The sequence below is a fragment of the Zootoca vivipara genome, chromosome 9 (assembly GCF_965207765.1).
Source record: "Zootoca vivipara chromosome 9, rZooViv2.hap1.1, whole genome shotgun sequence".
Lineage (NCBI taxonomy): Eukaryota > Metazoa > Chordata > Lepidosauria > Squamata > Lacertidae > Zootoca > Zootoca vivipara.
The window spans coordinates 46,727,893-46,748,406 of NC_142592.1; the positions used below are offsets into that span (position 1 = coordinate 46,727,893).

Sequence of the window (20,514 nt, forward strand, 5' to 3'; positions counted from 1 at the left end):
ATTAGCATGTACAGTTGACTCTGGCATTCCTCTGTGTTTGTCAGTAGCACTTCTCTCAGTAATTGTGTTACTGCTTGTTCTTTCAAGCTTAGTTTGAGGTCTTTTTATTATTTCTTATTTTTTTTCTGTATAGCCTAGTTTCTGTAAATGCAGTTATACTGGGAGTGAAGGGATGAAGTTACATGATATCAGATTTGAAATAGACTAGTGGTGGCCTAGGGAATCCTTATTATGCAGTTCTGAATCCTTAAACTCCTTGCTTATTAACTCTTGGAAATATTAGGATAGAGCCCCAAGAAAAAAGAATATTTGATGCTCATACGTATTAATGTACACTGAATCATGTCCCCACCACATCCTTTCATCTGCCATTGTTCTTTTTGCGCATTGATTTATCTGTAGCCCTCTAAATGTTTTGGACTTCCAGCTTCCATCAACCTCACTCAGCATGGCCAATGATCAGGGGCAATGGAAGTTCTGGTTCATCAACATTTGAACAGCCACAGTTTAGCCACACCGGTTTTATTGTTTGCCATGCCATCTTTTGAACCATAGGAAACATCTTGATAAAAGGCCTAGAAAGTAAACACAGACATGTGATGTAACAATCACATCCAGCAACGGAGGAGTGAAATGCCAACAGGGAGATCATCACTCTCTGAAATTTTCAGCACCTCTAAATAATGGAGCCCTTTGAACTGCAGCTGCCTAGCTCAGCTGTCTGTATGTGAACCATGTCTGTATATAAAAATCACAGCAGTAGCAAGTAAAACAGTAGAATAATATAAACACAGCATCAGCAAAAGCAGAATAAAAATGGCACAGATATAAAAAGTATGGAAATATAAAAAGAGAGCTTCAGTTGGCAGCAAAGAGAGTATAAAGATGGTGTCAGATGAGCCTCAATGGGGAGAGCACATTCCACAATTGGGGTGCCACCACTGAAAATATATTTGGCAGAGGTAGTTGGAGAAGGGAAATCTGCTAAAGAGTGACCTCAGGGTTGATATATGTGGGAAGAGGCTTTAAAGCTGTTCAATTCAAAGGTCAAAAAGCGTACTCTCTACCCATGAGTTTTACTTGCAGTGCAGGAAGCAAGTTGGCTAGGTCCTTCTGCTAAATCCCCCAGATCAAACCCTCCGGCACCTTACACAAACTGGGGCAAAATTGTGATGAATTGTTTGATTCCCATTTGTGTCATTAAAAAGAATTAGAATTGACACAGCTTTGTAGTTCACTGCTGCCTTAGATTGCATAGATGAATTCGGCATTATGAACACGTTCCCAAGGGGCCATTTGGCCTAGAGAACTTCCATAATAAGTTCAAGGTTAACCTCAGAGAAAAAGTGTCTGGTTTCACAACAGTGATTGACATACCTAAAAGAACAATCAGAAGTGACTCTCAGCCATGCATTGACATATTGCCATGGGTAATAGCCTGAGAGCAAAGGAATTAGTAGCTGTTTGAAGGTGACTCTTCTAATTCAGGGCAGGTATCATTTTCGCAGCTTTCTCTGCTTTGTGCATGAATCTTCCACTGCAGGTGGTATTGTCATGCAATATTGTCTTTCCATTTAATAGGCTGGGGAATGCTATCTAAAATTAATAAGCAAAATGTAGTCCTGAAGTGTATTAATACACAGACACAATCTTCAAATGATTTTTTCCACAAGCATGATCTTAAAATACAAAAATGCATAAAGATACTGAACCCATGTAATATGTAAGAACAATATACATATTGTGTGTGAGATTATAAAATTAAACTTAACACATTGTATAACTAGCAGCCTTGTATCCCACTTTGCTTGGGATTTCTAGGAAAGTAAAGAATTGGTTTTGAAACCAGTAGTTAAAATCAGTGCAGTTTTGAAAGTTTCAGCCCACTATCCAGTCATATACAACCATCAGTGAAAACCTTCTCCTTGACCTCTGGAACCATCATGCAAAAATAGGTTATACTAACTTAAGAGGTGTCCAAATGCATAGTGGACATTCAAGCAACTTTCCAAAGTATATCAGAGATGCATCATGTGATCGTTATAATCAGTACAGGAAGAGAGTTTTTTACTTGGTGATATGTAACTATCTATGAACAGGAGACTGCTGGAGGTGTCCTGCCTGAACCAATATCGTTTGTCAATCTGGTTGTAAAATCAAATTTGCGTCCTTAACATCCTTCCTGAATCCATCCAAATGACTCTTACTTGTGAAAAAGAAAAGAGATTCCCTCTTTTTTAAGGAAACTTCAACTAGGAATTCTTTCACATAAAAAACATAAAGCCCCAGTGAAACATCAATTATTACAACGACTTACCAACCTTTAACTCAGTGAGTTAAGTTTCTCAGAGAGTTAATGTACCCTGGGTGGTGAGTGCCTGGAACCCCTGGAATCTTGCACTGCTCTGAGCTTGTAGTGGTGTGCAACAATATGATTGCTTGGTTTCAGGATCAAGATGTCTATAGGTTAATGTAATGTTTAGCCTGAATGAATATTTCAAAAAAGGCTTGCAAGAGAAGCATTTAATGCCTGAGCCCCAGGTGTCCTGAAACTGGAGGCACTTTTATTTATTTTCTTATAGGTTTTGCCAAATACAATACTTGTTCTCTTGATTGCATACATGGGTACAATTTATTATCCAATATTAAATTGCATTTCTTTTGTTCTCATTTCTATTCGGAGAAAGTAATGATAACCAGGAACCTCTGAGAACTACCCCCAAATTTATTTCAAAGTAGCCAAATAATACATCTATGATAAAGAGACAGGGAAGGATAAATTAAAGTGAGCTTCAAGGACACTTCATTTAAAAATGCATTTGTGTATGTGCTCATTAATAGTCTGCTATTATCACTTCTGCTGGAGTAGCTGATGCTGACAATATTCAGTGCCTTGCACTTTTCTTAGATTCCCCAAGATCTTCTCTTGCCACTTTTACACAATTATTCATTTGCAAATTATAGTATTTATCTTTTTGCTATATTTGTACCAGTCTATTGTCACACCGGTGGTGATGGACAGCACATGCTCCAGGATGAAGGAAGCATCACAGGTAGTCAGGCAGTGGTGAGACAAGCAAGTGGGGGGACAGGGAGACAGAGCAGTCAAGCAATGGGGGGGGGACCTCCAGTGAGAGGTTGAAGCAAGAATGTGAGCTGGACCTGCACAATGGTGAAAGTGCCAAGAGTGAGGGCAGTGCAGTGGCATGGGTGAGCAAGTAGGAAGCAAAGCAGGTATGTGAGTTGGGCTTGCAGTAGTGGGGCAGGTCAAGCAAGAAAGGGTTGTGTGGCATGAAGTAGGAAAGTGAGCTGGGGTTGCTGCAGGCAAATAGAATGAGAGGGTCACTATGGGCAAACTCCAAAGGACCCAACAACATCAAACATACCATCTCAGGCCTATTTAATTGCCATCAAATGCCAGCAGTGTCCTTCAGCTCTCTATATTGGACAAACAGGCCCAAACCCTATGCCAAAGGACAAATGGACATAAATATGACATCAGGAATCACAAGACAGAGAAGCCGGCAGGAGAACACTTCAATCTCCCAAGACATTCAATACAGGATCTCAAAGCAGCTGTCTTATTACAAATGAATTTCAGAAACAGACTTGAAAAAGAATTTCAGAAACAGACTTGAAAGAGAAGTTGCTGAATTACAACTTATCACTAAACTGAAAACTATGGAGAGACCTGCTCTTAATAGAGATATTGGATTCCTGTCTCATTACATATGCTAATCATCTGCATACTATCACTTGCTTTTTCCTGTAGGGACTAATTGCAGTCATCAACAGGTTTACCATACCCATTGAGTCAATCAACCATCTCCTACTACCCTCCTGGGAAAAAAAAAACAACCCCACCCCACCCTCCCACTATATATAAGGGTCTGGTGACTTCTGTTGCAGTGTATCTGAAGAAGTTTGCATGCACACAAAAGCTTATACCAAGAACAAACTTAGTTGGTCTCTAAGGTGCTACTGGACTATATATATATATATATATATATATATAGAGAGAGAGAGAGAGAGAGAGAGAGAGAGAGAGAGAGAGAGAGAGAGAGAGAGAGAGAGAGACTGGGTCAGACCAACACAGCTACCTACCTGAATCCAAAGGTTTGGTGAGGATTATCAAGAGGGGTTTGGGGAGGGGGTATTGGTACAAGTGAAGGGTTGCCAAGCAAAGCAAGCAGGAACATCTGGATAGTAATACTGTAAGAACAGCCTTTCTTGATGACACCCAGGATCTAAGTAGCAAAGCATCCTGTTTCCAGTAATGGTCAGCCATGTGCTTTCAGGAAGCCTCCAAGCAGGGCATGAAGCCAACACCTCTCTTGCTCTTTGCCACCCCCGTCCAATGGTATTCAGAAGCTGACTTTGCTGAAACGGGAGTGCACGTAATTCCTGGTGTAACTATTAAACATGTCTCCTTGTGGTAATTTCTTCAAATATATAGACCTTATATTTCTGCAGCATATGAAATGGAGCTGATTGTACATACAAATCCTTTCGCAAACAGATTAATTGCATCTTACGCACATTTTACTTGTGCAAATTCAGCTCAACTCAGCATTCCGGGCAACAGTTGCAAAGATGAGTTGCATGTTGCAGCAGAGGGAGATGGAGGAAGATGAAGGATGGCTCCCATCCTTCTCTGGAGGAAGAAGAAACCCCAGCTGCGGAAGGGAGGAGAGAGGCTAATAGAGAGAGGTGCAGGCAGAAGAAAAAAGCCAGAATGGAGCTTTTTTTTCTCCTCCCTTCCATAGCCAATGGAACTAGGTTTCTCCTTTTTTCATCTGCCTCTGCTGCTTCCCCACTAATTTTGTAGCCCGGAGAGCTGGATTTCTTCTTCCTCTGGCAGTGGAGATGCAGAGAGGTTGTCCATGTGGGGGTACCCCTCCCCGTTCCAGCAGGCAGCATTTGGCTATGAGTGATTTTGCATATCTGTGCTGCCTCTGGTATGGAGCCCTTTTGTGAGTTGCGATCACACTGTATGTGTGTATACCGACCGTTTTTCACTTTCTTTTTGCAAAGTCCACATTTCTTTCATTTTAGAAAGTCCTCCTTTTAAACAAAAGCAACAACAACAACAACTGTGTGGTTCTGCGCTCTGCCTTAGTCCCTAAAGCTGTAATGAAGAGGTCTGCCACTTATATTGTTCTTTAGTGGGCAACATGTTCATGGTGCAATAAAGTTCTATGCTTGGAGCTAAAATAAGAGTACAAGATGAAAGGCAGGCCTTGTTAAAGGGTACAGAGTGAAATCCCTACAGTCAGCGACTCTCAGCCTTTTCCTGACCCTTTTGTCTAAATAAACTCTGGACACCAGTGGTAGCTTTTAATGAGAGAGGGTGGAAATGTTGAGGGAAAAATGAGGGTAAGGAGGTTGAGGAGGATGCTTGGAACTATACCAGATGGATGGGTATAGATAGATGTGAAACAAGTGTGTCAACTGTGCATCTGCTTAGCAAATGCTGCAATTAAGAATTACTGATTTTCACAGTTACGTTCTCCAATATATAATACACAAGGTAGTTCCTCAAAACTACCTTGTAGGAAGTGTCAAAATTCAAGTCTGACAATGGAACATTGTGTCAGTAAAATTAGGCTTTGGGTGTTGTAACATTGACATAATCTATAATGCACTTAAAAGCAGTAAACATTTGCTGATACAGGTTAGTGCCTGGTCTCAAAATATAAACATTCTTATCCTGTTGAGATAAGGTCTGTACTGAAAAGGTGACCCTGCTTGTCTTTTCCTTAAAGAATTAACCATTCCCTTTTCATTTTTAAATGTAGGACCAGCATCCTCCCCTAATTTAAAGCCCTTTGGTTTTCAGTTAGCATCCAAAAAGCATTGCAATGCAAATGATTTATTCTGTGTCCTCAGAATAAATGTTTAAACCTCGTTGTTTTCCTTTAGTTCAAATTCCAGGGCAGACTATAGTGGATGTATGACTTTGGCATAATGGTGCATTTAATTTTCAGTGGTCTACAAGCACAATGCTTTCACGATGATAATTCAGCACACTACAGGGCTAGAAAGTCAGTTTATATCTTGCAAGGGTAGATAGAGTGATTCAGTTATAATAAATTAGCCTTGTTTTTAGGGATTCAGTTGTGTTTCAGACCATAAAAATCTGCATGAATTTCAGGTAACTATTTTGGTTCAGCGGTGGGACTAGGGCCCAATCTGCACTATACATTTAAAGCACAATCATACCACTTGAAATAGTCATGGCTTCCCCTAAAGAATCCTGGGAGCTGTAGTTTGTTAGGGGTTCAACTTCTGAAAGTTTTCACGTGACTCATAATCACTTACTTGATAGAGCTATAGTCCCTAGAATGGTTTCACAAGCAATCCATGTTTCCAAGAACTCATGACTGTTTAAAGTAGCATCATAGTGCTTCAAAAGTATAATGCAGATGGGACCTATGGCTTTTGCATGTTTGACAGATGGAAGCCAAAAGAAGCTTCAGGGATGGGGGGGGGGGGAAATGGGTGGACAGTGGTAAGGAAAGTTTACACCTTCTGGGGAAATGTTCATTAGCCCCTTTCCGCTTGCAATTCTACATTTTGTGCCCTGACTTTCAGCCAGCTATTCTTACTACCCCCTTGAGTTCATCCTGCCGTCACTGAGACCTACGAAGGGGGTGACAAGAGGCTTGCAGTGGTTGCTGCCTCTACTGGCATATGGCTTAGTGGACCAATCCATAAAATTTGAGATCACTCCCTATTTTACTGAAACACTCATTGCTGGGTCAGGCCTCTTCAAGATGGACTTTGGAATCTTCTTCCGAAACACATGTCCCCTCACATTCCATTTGGATTCTCTTCTCAACAAGTCTTTTAACCCCCCCTTTAGATGTTGCCACTGTAGTGAAACCTGCAAAGCTCAGGCATACAAATCAGGGCTAACCTATGTGAGAAGCTGATATTGATGTCACCAGAGGCCAGTGGAACTCAAAGAGTCAGCAGCCACCGCCACACTACAGGGGTAGCTTTTGAATTTGGGCTTCAATATCCAAGCTTTATTTATCCACACACACCCCCAAAAAGGTGTGTTTGAGTAGTGAAGGCAAAGAATGTTGCATTTGCCTTATTTATTTATTTATTTAATTCCTATACTGTCCTTCACCCGAGGATCGCAACATAAAACACAAAAATACACAACATAGTAACAAACAGAAACAATACCCCACCCCTTATCTTAGTACCTTTGGCTCAGATCATGTCAATGTGACAGTTTGTGGTTCTGCTTATGTGCAACTCTGGCTGTTTTGGAGACCTTTGGAGTGTGCACAGAGCCCTTGTCCCTCCAAACAATTATCTGTATTAAACAAGGGTGACTGAGCAGCACTTTTTTTCAACTTCAAGGACAAGCATTAGGAAGAATGCTGAGAAACCTGTTTTTTTCATAAGAACTACTGTCTCTAATAAAGCTTGTCTTTTCCTTTCCTTCCTTCTCTCTTCCTTGTCCTTTCTCTCTATTAGTCTGAAGTGTCCTGGATACCCAACAAACACTATTCTGGGATATATGGGCTGATGAAGCTGGTTCTGACAAAGACTCTGCCTGCCAACCTCGAACGAGTCATTGTACTCGATACAGATATTACCTTTGCTACAGACATTGCTGAGCTCTGGGCTGTCTTTCACAAGTTCAAAGGTATTGTAATGCCTTACATTTTCATACTTTTGTTAACTCTCTGGGACGTACAGAGAACTCTGTTGTTTGAGATGCCTATTCTCTGCCTGCTGTTACTTTCCTTCCATAGACTGCTGCCTATTCATTTACTGCCAACAGTAAATTAGAGTACCATGGGGGGGGGGTTCTGTATACAATATTGTACAGTATTGTGGAACAGGATAAGTGGTAAGGTGTGAATGTGTGGTGAGGGTTGCTTTGCTGTTGGTGTACGTTAGAGACTAGGTCAGTGGAACTTTACAAAGAGAGAAGAATTAATTGCTGATGCAGGAATAAGAGGCTATAGCAGAATTCAGGGCTACCAACTAAGGCACAGCCAAGAAATCCAGTAGCAAAATCAGAATGGCAACATGTACTCAAAATGCAGCGAGTGCATCAGTGTTAGGAGGGCTGTGGTTTCTCAAAAGAGGCTTAATGTCATTTCCTATTGTGGCCTTACAAATCAAATCAGTAGAGTTTTTCAAAGTAACTTTCAGAGTATGTTGACTGCAATAATGTGTACTGAAAACACAGTTCAAAAATAACCAGAGTTATGGAGCAGGTATTGCATGGCAATTTTTTAAGAGTTCAATTTTATTTGTGTTGGAAAAACTAGGCTGAATCTCTTATGTGTATATTCCTACATGCATTTCTACAGAGTCGATTAGACTGAGAACCTGCCTTAGCTAACATAAGTTATGAATGCAGATTTGGTTGGAACAGATCCAGTTATTTAGCATGTACTGCTTTTGTTAACTTAATGGTGAAGGCATCTGCAGGTAATAGTGTTCATGTTCAAGCAAGTTTCCCATCATTTTCCCAATTTAGCTGCTTACCGACTGAATATTTTAACTACAGCAGGAGTCCGCATGGAGTTGCTGGAACTCATATTAACATTGTGAAACATATCCCTCATTGTTCCTGTTTTTGTAGGTACTAGGCTGTTCATCCCATCCTCCTCTCAGCTATTTTAATATTCACACTTTGCTTGCTTTGATTTTTTTCCTTCTTCTTATTACAATGTCTGGCACTCTCGATACATTTGATTCCATAATACAGATATGAATTCTGTCCATCCCTGGAGCATCACATGAAATAATCTGTCTTTTAGTGATTTTTTTTTTGTTTCTTTAGTCCTTCCTCTGCTTTCCTATTAGAACATCTCATAGCATGTTTAAAAGAACCTCTTTGGGACAATCCATTGTGATTCATGAAAAGTACTTAACACAAGGGTAGTAAAACTGTCCTTAGAAGACAGCTCCTCCTCGGTAGGAGCCTGACTCCATATTCTGCTCCATCCTTCAGGATAGTTTTGAAATCATTGACTTTCTTACTAGAATTGTTCAGGCACCCAATTGCTGGCTAGAATTGTCTTGTACAAAACGCTTGTCGGATTTGATATTGTTTGAGCAGATAAAATAATTTTCACAGCAGGTAGTGCAAGGAGGAATAGAATGTCTTCTGAGATGCTAAGAAGAAGCAATTTTTGCTCAGCCTGTTCAGATTTACATGAAAGACTCATGCTCTTTGGCATTCGAATGCTTGCAAATCATCCTAAATAATCCAACTGCAAATTATGATTTGGGATGGGAATAGCTTGCGTTTTGCTTGAGAGTGTCGATGATGGAGCTAATGTTAGCCGGAACTAACATTCACCCCTCGGCAGTGGCAAGCTCCCTTATAGTTAATTTTAGGCATGCTTAAGGAATTCGTACTTTGCAGATTCCTATATGAAAAAACCTGATACACACTTCTTGAACTAATGCAATGACCAGAATCTAGTAATCCACCGAATTTTGCCCAACCTCAAATATTCAAACGCCTAAAGAGAGTCCTGCTGCACCAGGCTAGAGGCTACTCTAGTCGTAACATCTTGTTCTTACAGTGGTCAATCAGATGCCTTTGGAACCTAGCACAACACTGGCTCCCAGCAATGGATTTTTGGAGGCATTTTGCCTCTAGCAGTGGTGGTAGAACGTATCCATCATGACTAGTAGTCATTGATAGCCTCACCCTCCATAAATTTGTCTAATCCTCTTTTAAAGCTATCCAAATTGGTGGCCACCACTACCTTTCTTTAAAACACTTTTAACCCACCCTTCAGCCAGTAGGGAGTGGGGGAACCTGCAAGGCATCTTACAAACATCAGAAATAAGCGAACCCTAAGGTTTTCAATCTGAAAAGGGATTGGAAGGGTGGATGGAAAGCAAACACAGGCACTAACTATTATTTATGAAGCTTTTTTGTCTGTTTTAGAGATTTATAGCCTCCCTTTCAACAAGTTCATAGGTTGGTTTATGAAAACATCAAGATTAAAATGGGTTTTTTAAATTACAGTTTTAAAAGAGCAGCAAAAAAAGAATAATACTCTTCAGATTAAAAAGACTGTATGTTTGTGTGGAGACTTCTCTTGACATCACAAGGGCATAAATAAAGTAGATGCCAAGTGAGCCTCTCACGGGAGAGCATTCTGTAGACACCACTGCTGAAAAGGCGCTTTCCCCTTCACACTTTCCTGTTACTTAAAATCATGTTGAAATTGTTTTTCAATCCAATAAAGTGAGGATAGCAAATCAAGTGTCCTTCAGATGTTGCTGGACTGTAACTCCAGTCATCCCTGACCATTGGCTTTGTTAGCTAGGGTTGATGGGAGTTGGTATCCAACAACATATGGAGGGCATCAGGTTGGCTGTCTCTAAAAATATTTCAGGATTTATTAAATAAATAAGGCTGAATAACTCCATGATGGTGGTTCACTTTCTTAGATGTTTGTGAAGAGAAGATTTGGGATCTTTTCTTAAGATGGTATAAGAAGCAGAAATCTTCTCTTTGTTTATTTGTGTGTGCAGTGCATGCATGCATATGTACGTTTAATAATTTAGTTTTGGTGATCTTGTGATAATGAATGAGATCACCTAATGCCCATGTGTTGCACAATTTGTGTGGACTGAATTCCTCTAAGTTGCAACTCCATCAAGTGGTAGAAAGGTGTATACATGGCTTTCTAGTCACTGCTCACTTCTGCATACTTACAGTATTTTTGAATGTTTGCTTCCAGGCCTGTTAAGCATGTCACCCTGGGCCCATTCCTTGTGTGAAGGGTTGGTTTTTACTGTGGATATAGGTCTGAGTGAGAGAATAGGTTGGTGTCTAGTGCTATAATGTAGATATTGATACTTCATTGGCATAAGGCAAAGAAATTCATCAAGCTCTGATCACGCACACCTGTGCTAATTTCTGTAGTGCTTTATGGGAGAACAGAAGTTTTCTCCAAATATTTTTCTATACAATTTGTTTTTTGAGGAGCAGGTGGTGTTTCTACTGTCATTGAGAAGGTCATTGCACAGTAGGATCCACTGTGTACTTTACAGGAGCTGCAATTGTAGATGGATAAAATCCTCCGGCAGATACTGAGGTTCTAAGCCACAAAACTAATGGATCTGTGGGTTTTCTTTGTGCTGGTGTGATTTGCATGGGCAACCCATATTTCTGTTCCTCTGAGCCTCATATAGAAGTCTGTTTAATCACTCCCAGTTGTCTAGTGGCAGCTGACATATGTTACCCTTGCTCCAGTTTGCCAGCTGACAGAGACTGACGGGATTACAGCCATTTTTATATCAGAGCAGCATTCCAGAAACACATGAGAGAAAGGAACTATTATAGATGGCAAGTGCAGAAGAACCAGCTTTAGTCTACATGCTGTAATATTAAACAGAGAGGTGGAGAAATATTACACCCATGCTATTCAGCCATACAACCTAAATAATCATAGTTCTTGCGTTGTGGGGGGCAGGGTATAATGTTTTGAAATCGGTTGCTTTTTCTAGATGATGCTACAGCATATATAAAAAGTGAAAGTAAAACCTTTAAATTCGCAATGTGTCAGTGTAATTGCATAAATGCTAGTAGGTTTCAAAATTCATTCTAAGTAGCTCTATACACCCCTAGTAATTTTGAATCTTGGCTACAAAATTAGCTTTCACCAACCTAGAATCCCTTCTGGTACTCCTGGCTAGGGCTGCTAATGGGAGCTGAAGTCCAAAACATCTGGAAGAGTACCAGGTTGGTGAATTTCTGTGGCAAAAAGGAATGCTTTTCGGTGTTTCAAGAAGATACTATGAATCTGGTGAGTTTAAAATAGAGAGGAAGTTCAAGAGCCACCGTGAATATCTGTCTACACCCTCATCAAACTTGCTGCATGGATATGATTTATTGTTAAGGTGACACTATATGCCATTCTTGACCAATGTGTCAGGACAAAAACAGCTTTTATTTTGAATTGGTTTTTTTTTTAAGGCAAAGGGCTGCAGTGCCCTGGCCCAGTTCTGTGTCTTCCCTGCTGTAAATATTGCTATGTTTTCCATCTGTATGTTCCTTGTGTATTTTAGGTGGTTGTATCCTACTTCCTGGGATGCAGGTGGCCCTGTGGGTTAAACCACAGAGCCTAAGGCTTGCCGATCAGAAGGCTGGCAGTTCGAATCCCCGCAACAGGGTGAGCTCCCGTTGCTCGGTCCCTGCTCCTGCCAACCTCGCAGTTCGAAAGCACGTCAACGTGCAAGTAGATAAATAGGTACCACTCTGGCGGGAAGGTAAACAGCATTTCTGTGCACTGCTCTGGTTCGCCAGAAGCGGCTTTGTCATGCTGGCCACATGACCTGGAAGCTGTACGCCGGCTCCCTCGGGCCAATAATGTGAGATGAGCGCGCAACCCCAGAGTCACTCACGACTAGACCTAATGGTCAGGGGTCCCTTTACCTTTACTTTATCCCACTTCTTAATATTCTTAATGTTCTTTATTTTGTAAGTCACTTTGAGTTTGTGAAAAAATGCACTAATAAACATAACAAATAACAGTAATTAAAAATTCTGTGAAATAGACCAGAAGAACAGGGAGAAAAAGCATTAAAAATAAATAAATAATCCCATATGCATGGCAAGTGGGCGTGACTCAGCAACATGGCACCAAGTGAACATTCAAGGGAGCCCTAGACAATCCAGGCTCTCCATTTTAATAGTAGACTCAAGGCTATTTAAATACCCTTCTAAAGCTTTTTCACATAAATTTCTATTCAACTCCTATGTATGGAAAACCTTCCCCCACACCCACTTAAGAAAAAGAGAGTTAGATTTAAGATCATCTACACAGCTGGTGATGCAGGTTGTTGTTGTTGTTGTTGTTGTTGTTGTTGTTGTTGTTGTTGTCTTAAAGACAAAAGTACTGACATCCCAGGGCTTCTATCTTCCCTGGATAAACACAGGCTACAGAACCTGTTTGCTTTGCGCAGCAGCTCAAACAGTAATAAAAATCTGTACTGACATCATAAATACCAGAAAAGGTCACCAGCGATTTGGGTGCAGGCACAAGTGCCCAAAGCTGAGGAAGGATTGGCACATAGTCAGTCTGGAACTTTAAATCCTTAAGCTCCCAGCATGTGGGGGCATTGGTATATTGCTCTTCAGAGTGCCTAAGGTAACAATCTCACTATGTGAAGTTTTTGCAGCTCTTTTGGAAGGAATAAAGCACGTTTTTTAAAAGCCTGCTCGACGGTATTCTTACAGGGAGCATTACTGGCATGAAAGTTGCTGTGAAACAGCCTTTGCAGGCCTGCAAAATAAATTCATCTCTACAAAGAAGGTCATACATTCGCCCCTGGGAATTTGACACCAATTGTGCTAATGGCCGACTTGTACAATTGGATCTGCCTAGAGAAAAGTGCCAGCAGGATCAGATCTATCAGACAGCAAGCAGTAAGCAGCACTGTGTTGGGTCTGGCTCTAGGTAGACAGACAGGGAAGAACTAAGAGCAGGGCCGGGAGCTTGTTGGGCATGCAGAATGGTTCAGACACCTGGAATGAAGAACAAAACCATGATCCATGTATCATGTATCATGTGGCTGTGATTCTGCAAGTATTTTCATTTAACTATATAAAGTGTAAGTCCATTGGTCAATGAAATTTACAATGTGAAGGAATGTGCCCTCATTGGTCAGTTGGGCCCTCTCCCAGGGGAACACCCAAGATTTGCCGCCACCATAGGCCAATATGTGGCAGCAGATGATCCAGCTGGCCATTCATTGGTTCACTGGAGTGGCTTGGAGCCCATCTGCAAAACTGCCTGCCTAGGAGGGCAAACGGACTTCCCACAAACACATTTGAAAAACCATTGAACGTTAATCAGCCAAATCCCTGGTTGAAGAGAAACTTTTTTGCCTGGTGCCTAAAGACAAGTAATGAAGGTGCCAGGTGAGCCTCCTTGGCTCTACTCTGCTTCTGAGTAGACATGAATAAGATTGCACTCTAGGCTAGAGGTATCCACACTATATTTTCTCACCAATAAGAAACTCCTTAGGAGGTGTTTTCTTAAGTGATGGGATATGCAGAATTAACAAGTTTAGCTGGTAAAATCAGTTAATGAACTGACGTAGGGAGATTGTTTATTGAAAATATTTGTCTCCTGTCTGTACAGTAATAAGCAAACTACCCAAGGTAGCTCAACAGTAAAACTAGCAATAAAAAAGAAATGATAAAATATGGATTTTTTAATGTTATGAGCTGAGTGTGTGGGTGTGTGCAAAAAACTTCAATCAGGAAGTAGTTCCAAAACCTTCAAGCAGCTACTGAAAAGGTCCTCCCCCCATGTTCCAACAAGACATAACTCAGGTAGTGGTGGCATGTGAAGAAGAGTATCTCTGGCATATTGTAATAATTGAACAGGCTTATATGAGGTAAGGCGGTCAATTAAGTATCCTGGTCATAGACTCCTGGAACAGCTCTTGACTGTAGTTAGGGCTTTTACCGTTCGGGGCCCTAAGTACACTGGTACATCTTTGTACCACCAGCACTCCTGCCTCTGAAAGTTGCAACTGTACAGATCAGCATAATAAGTAGCCCCATTAAGGAAATTAGTAGCACTTCACATTTGAGAAAACCTTCATATAATACACCCCTTCGATCTTGCTCTTGCATGACTGAAGTTAATTATAAGATAGTTTCTATTCAGCCAAAGTGCCATTCAGGTAAATAACTAGCAATTCTTTCCCTTTTAAAGTAATTTCAGTGTGTTTACTATAATCTCATACAAATAATTTTTCAACAACCTTATAATGCGACTTCTGTGCCTGTGAACTGAACTTCAGTTTCCATCTAAGATCACATATAAATGAATGGACTGAAATTTAGTAATTTAGTATATAAATAGTTTCTAACCAGAGCAATCAGTTTGTGTATTAAATTCTATTACTGGGGAAAATATGAGCAATAATAGCTTACCTAGCCTACTGCAGTACAAAATCGGTCAGAAATGGGTTGTTTTTCAGTTGTAAATAATTCATTGTGCATGTTTAAAGGCTCTAACCTTCAGTGAGAATGCAATCTTTCTTTAGGAAAATTGCTAAGAAGCACAGATGGATACCATCAAGGATTTTAATTGGTTATTTAAATCACAGTTAAAACTGGCGATTTAAATACAATCCGCCATAGTTTTGACAAGATAAAATTAATTTTCTTCAAGGAGCTCTGCTAAGTACTTTCAGATGTTTCGAACTTGGCTCCAGGTCCACATGGGAGCTTCCATGGCTGATTTGTTTTGAAGTAGTCTACATAGGGCAGTGTGCCGTTAGGATTTGGGGCTACGTAAGGTGGCCAAAATGAAAAGGAATTGACTATGCCTGTGTACTTTACAATTCACTAATGGATTGTCATTTTTGCTTCAATTTAAATATTGTATGCTTTGCAGTGACTTTCTAAACACTGAACAGAATTCCATGTAGAGATTCAAAAATTATTGCATTTAACTGGCAAGAAAAGAGAGAAAAGTAATATATGGCATCTTCTGTAGAGAATAGCAGACAAATTGTAATTGAATCATTTTGACCAGCCAGTCCTGGATGTACAATAACAGAATTCACTTTATGCCACTTCACATCTGCTTAGAGAACGCCATGACTGAGGAATATTTAAGTTTCGAAACTCATGGAACACTATCAAAGGGGGGGAATGCAATGCCATGTGTTTGATGTTTTGCATACTGATAACCAACCTGCTGCCTTCAAGATGTTGAAGACTCCTATCATCCCTCACCATTGGCCATGCTGGCTGGGGCTGATGGGAGTTGTAGTCCAAACATATATAGGGGAGGCATCACAAGTAGGCACCTTCACCATTGTTGTTGTTGTTTAGTCGTTTAGTCGTGTCCGACTCTTCATGACCCCATGGACCAGAGCATGCCAGGCACTCCTGTCTTCCACTGCCTCCCGCAGTTTGGTCAAACTCATGTCCGTAGCTTCGAGAACACTGTCCAACCATCTCATCCTTTGTCATCCCCTTCTCCTAGTGCCCTCAATCTTTCCCAACATCAGGGTCTTTTCCAGGGAGTCTTCTCTTCTCATGAGGTGGCCAAAGTATTGGAGCCTCAGCTTCAGGATCTGTCCTTCCAGTGAGCACTCAGGGCTGATTTCCTTCAGAATGGATAGGTTTGATCATCTTCACCATATTCACTGCTAAAAACATTCCTGTTTTGACAAACCTACCCAAATGCTTAGAAAGCTAGTGTAAACTTCAATCTGTTTTCAGTATTGTAACTCATCCCACCCTAACCTGGTGCCCTCCAGCTGCAGATGGGAACTACAATCCAGGGCACCTAGAGGCTATTGGGCAAGTCTGCTGGTAGCAGTGCAGTTTTCAGTTGCCACCTGCCCAGAATTGTTACGGGTTGTTCAGGAGCACTTTCCATAAAATGCAGGAAACTGGATGGATAAATTTGTCCATCTATTTGAGAACAGAGAAGTGTGTGTCCTGATCAGCTTTTCTTCTTCTTCTTCTTCTTCTTCTTCTTCTTCTTCTTCTTCTTCTTCTTCTTCTTCTTCTTCTTCTTCTTCTTCTTCTTCTTCTTCTTCTTCTTCTTCTTCTTCTTCCTCGAAAGGTTTAATTAAAAAGGATTTTGAGAGGCAGCAAAATGCAATAGCAGATACAGTTATTACTTAAAAACCTTGACATAGGAAGGCAGTTTTATAGAAAGCATAGTGTTTCATATGATCTCTGATATGCATTCTGGGATCCGAATTTAATATGTTAAACAATGTGTCTAGGCAAGCAAAACAATAAGTGAAATAAAGAACTTTGACCGTGCACATATATTGTTGTTATTAATTTACTACAGGAACTAATATTCCAGGGCAGGTCACAACAATTTAAGACACAACATCAAAAGCAGTTTAAAACAAGTTACAGTCACAAGAATAGGGTGGGTCCTAAAAAATAAAGATTTCAAGCGTCAAAGACTAGGCAAACTCATTGCCACAAGATGTGTTAGTGGACATACCTTAGAATTCCAAAGCAGATTGGACACATTCATGGAGCATAGGTCTATCAGTGGCTATTAGCTATGGTGCTTATATAGGACCTTCAGATTCAGGTGCAGAAACACCGGTAGCTGGAGAGCAACAGCACATGCCCTACGTGGTCTTCCTTGGGCATCTGTTTGGCCACTGTGGGAAGCGATGGTGGACTGGGCAAAGTTTTGGTCCAATGTGAGAGGGCTCATGCTCTGATTTTTTTAGGATACCACAGATTGCTAATTCTGTGGTATGCAATAAAGGGTCAGGCTATCAACAATTTATCAGGCTGAAAGATGGCAACCCTCATGCCCTTCAAAGAAAAAAAAAATTTCCTCCCCCAACGAGTGATATTAAGCAGCAACCCCATCCCTGATCCACACAGCTTCTGGGTCTGTGCTGCATACCTGAATTATTTGTGCTTGCCTAGAGCATTCTAACTCAAGGCCTGTACAAGTAGAAGCATCTCTTTTCAAATCCTGCAGTGATCATTCTCATTAATTTAGCAGGCTACATAATAGGTTTTCATGTTCCTGCTAATTAAGACACAGCATCAGTGACTCTCATCTTTGTTATGTGTGAAAATCTCCAATATGGGCTAGCCAGTTTAAGGAGGAAATGGGACCACAGAGTGCATTAATAAAATTGTCAGGCAGCTATTAAAATAGTTTTAAAGTGTCTGAATTTTTATAGATATGTTGAAAGGTTGAATAACACTTGTCTTCACTCTATAAAAAGAACATCTGCTCCTTTCTGCTGGACCTGTATAAATGTCTAATAGTTGGGCTACAAAATGCTCAGATGCAAAATTGTGCTACACTTTGACTTAAAGGTTCCTTTGGGGGACTCTGCTTATTTAAGCTTTCAGGCGCCTGAAAATTGCATTGCAAATGTGTTCCCTTTTACTATTTTCAAAAATATCACCTACCAGTTATTGCATTTTATTTATTTCACTGATAATGCTCAGCATGTGGAAGATATCTGTGGCTTTTTACATGTTGCCATCCAACATATTGAGTCTTGTAGCATGGGGGTCTTGCAGCAGAGCATCCTTGTGTGTCTTTTTCCAAGAAAAAGGAAGCCATGGTGTATTGGAGTGAGTTAAGTAAAGATATTGCAAAGGATTCTTCAGCATATGTTATCTGACAGCCATTGCTTGTTATTCAGAGATTGATTATTTCTGTGGTATAGTGTTTAAAGGTAAAGGTAAAGGGACCCCTGACCATTAGGTCCAGTCGTGACCGACTGGGGTTGCGCGCTCATCTCGCATTATTGGCCGAGGGAGCCGGCGTACAGCTTCCAGGTCATGTGGCCAGCATGACAAAGCCGCTTCTGGCGAACCAGAGCAGCACATGGAAACGCCGTTTACCTTCCCGCTATAGCGATTCCTATTTATCTACTTGCATTTTGATGTGCTTTCGAACTGCTAGGTTGGCAGGAGCTGGGACCAAGCAACGGGAGCTAACCCCGTCACAGGGATTCGAACCGCCGACCTTCTGATCAGCAATCCCTAGGCTCAGTGGTTTAGCCCACAGTGCCACCTGGGTCCCTGGTATAGTGTTTAGGGTTCTACAAATGTTAGCTTGTGCAAGTCATGATTTGCGCTTGCCACTGACTCCTTTCACCCACCTTGTTTCTGTATATTCAGTATGCTACAGGATCCAAGGGACTGTCTCACAACATGCTGGACTTTAGAGCAGGTAAGAGACAGCACATGTCTCTCAAAGTATACTTCAAGGTCCAGGATGACATGAGTTTTAGTGGGGAGCCCTCACTTCTTGTACTTAGGACCAAGCTGGACAAAATGAAACTCAACTTTCTAAGCACTGTGACTAGGATATGTGAATTTCACAACAATGAAAAATTATTTCAAGTGGATTTTTTAAATTGCTTTTAAGAGTTCAGATTCTGCATTCATGTATGTAGTTATCTGCTAAAAGCAACTGTAAATATTCTCCTGTTGGTGGGTCAGTGATTCTCCTGGTATGTAACAGCCAAACACCTTTCCCTGTTGCACTCATAGGCCATGTTTGCATGTTATGCCACTCTAGACCATGGCTTATGAATATGCAAATGCACTGGATCCAGGGAAGAGATTGCAGCTACTTTTCTCATTCCCAAGCTTTTTAGCTTGCCACAGCATAGCAGGTAAACCAAGGTTGGGTGTAGCATATTGTGCAAACCAGGTATTGTGGTTATGATCACTACTCCTTTTGCACAATATGATTTGTCTTATGGTGGCTACAGTTCATGTTTTAAGTAGAGAAGAAGCTAACCATGATCCTGAGTTTAGGTGACATGATAAACCAAACACTAGTTTAGCTGCCATCTTGCACTGAGCTAAAAAGCCCAGGGAAAAGCAAAGTCGCCATGAGCGTCTTCCTTGGAGTCAGCATGTTCATGGTTTACCATGATGTGCAAACCAAGTAATAGAATATAACATCCAGTAGGTGCTACATACAGAGTGTAACTAGAGTCTTAATCTGGACAATTCATCCTCATTAAAACTAAATAAAAATGGGGGACGAATCGATCTTGCCACATGAAATGTTTTCATTACACATTAAGCTGTGTGTGTAGCAGGGGAACATTTACCTAGTCTTTGACCTTGAAAAGAGGATCACTGGCCTGGCAAATGCATTAATCTGGCTAAAATGGGAGAGGTGGAGCATAAAAGCGTTAAATGCATCAATAAGTAAACTAGATTGCAGCCAGTCCCTTATACAGAGGTTTTGTTTTTCAACCGTACCCTTTTATTACATTTCACCATTAAAAAAAACCTATGAAAGATTTTGCTTGCAAAGCTTACAAACTTTGCAATACTTCTTATATTTGGTTTGGAGACATTTGCACAGGGAAAACTCTGTGGATACAAAAACTTCCAATGTATATGTTTAGATGGCAGTTCTCAAAGAAATATGATAGTAAACATTTTAGAAGTATATTGAAGAACAGATGAAAGTTAATATGGCCTATTTATTTATTTATTTTATTTTCTACATACACTATTCCTCAAGATAATATTCCCACCTTTGAGCACAGTGTGTTGCCTTAAAATACCTGATGCTATAGCTCTGCCCCAGACCCACGGAAGCTGAGGGCAGGAAATGGGAGCATGGTCCAAAACAGGTACAGTCAGCTTTGAGAGAACATAGACCAGGGTCCAGTGGCATGGGTTTCCTCATAGCCAGTTAGAAGGTCTAACTTCCCAAAAGGCAGTTCAGGATCAGAGGAGCCACAGACAGGAATGAAAACTTACAAACTACCTAAAATAAAGTGAGCTTGCTATATCAGATTTCCCTAGGTTCTTACAAATTCTTCACTCAGTTTTTCGTTTTTTCTTGTTTTTTGTTTTTTAAATAAGTTTAAATTAAAAGATCCATAAAAAAGGAGTGCAGGGGCCTTGAAGTCGCCCATCAAACAATCAGCACCTTGACAACAGCAGTGTTCCAGTTTTGGATCTTTTTTCAGAAGCTAAATGTGCTCTGTTCTGAGTAT

General features: G+C 40.7%; 1 protein-coding gene across 2 annotated transcripts in view; it reads left to right on the forward strand.

The window, feature by feature from the left end:
* LARGE1 (LARGE xylosyl- and glucuronyltransferase 1) overlaps positions 1-20,514 on the forward strand; it is a 315,504-nt gene that overhangs the window by 168,354 nt on the left and 126,636 nt on the right. For both annotated transcript variants that reach the window (XM_035126642.3, XM_035126643.3), the window contains exon 6: positions 7,495-7,666. In XM_035126642.3, coding sequence (XP_034982533.1) covers positions 7,495-7,666 — 172 coding nt within the window. The remainder of the gene's footprint in view (positions 1-7,494; positions 7,667-20,514) is intronic.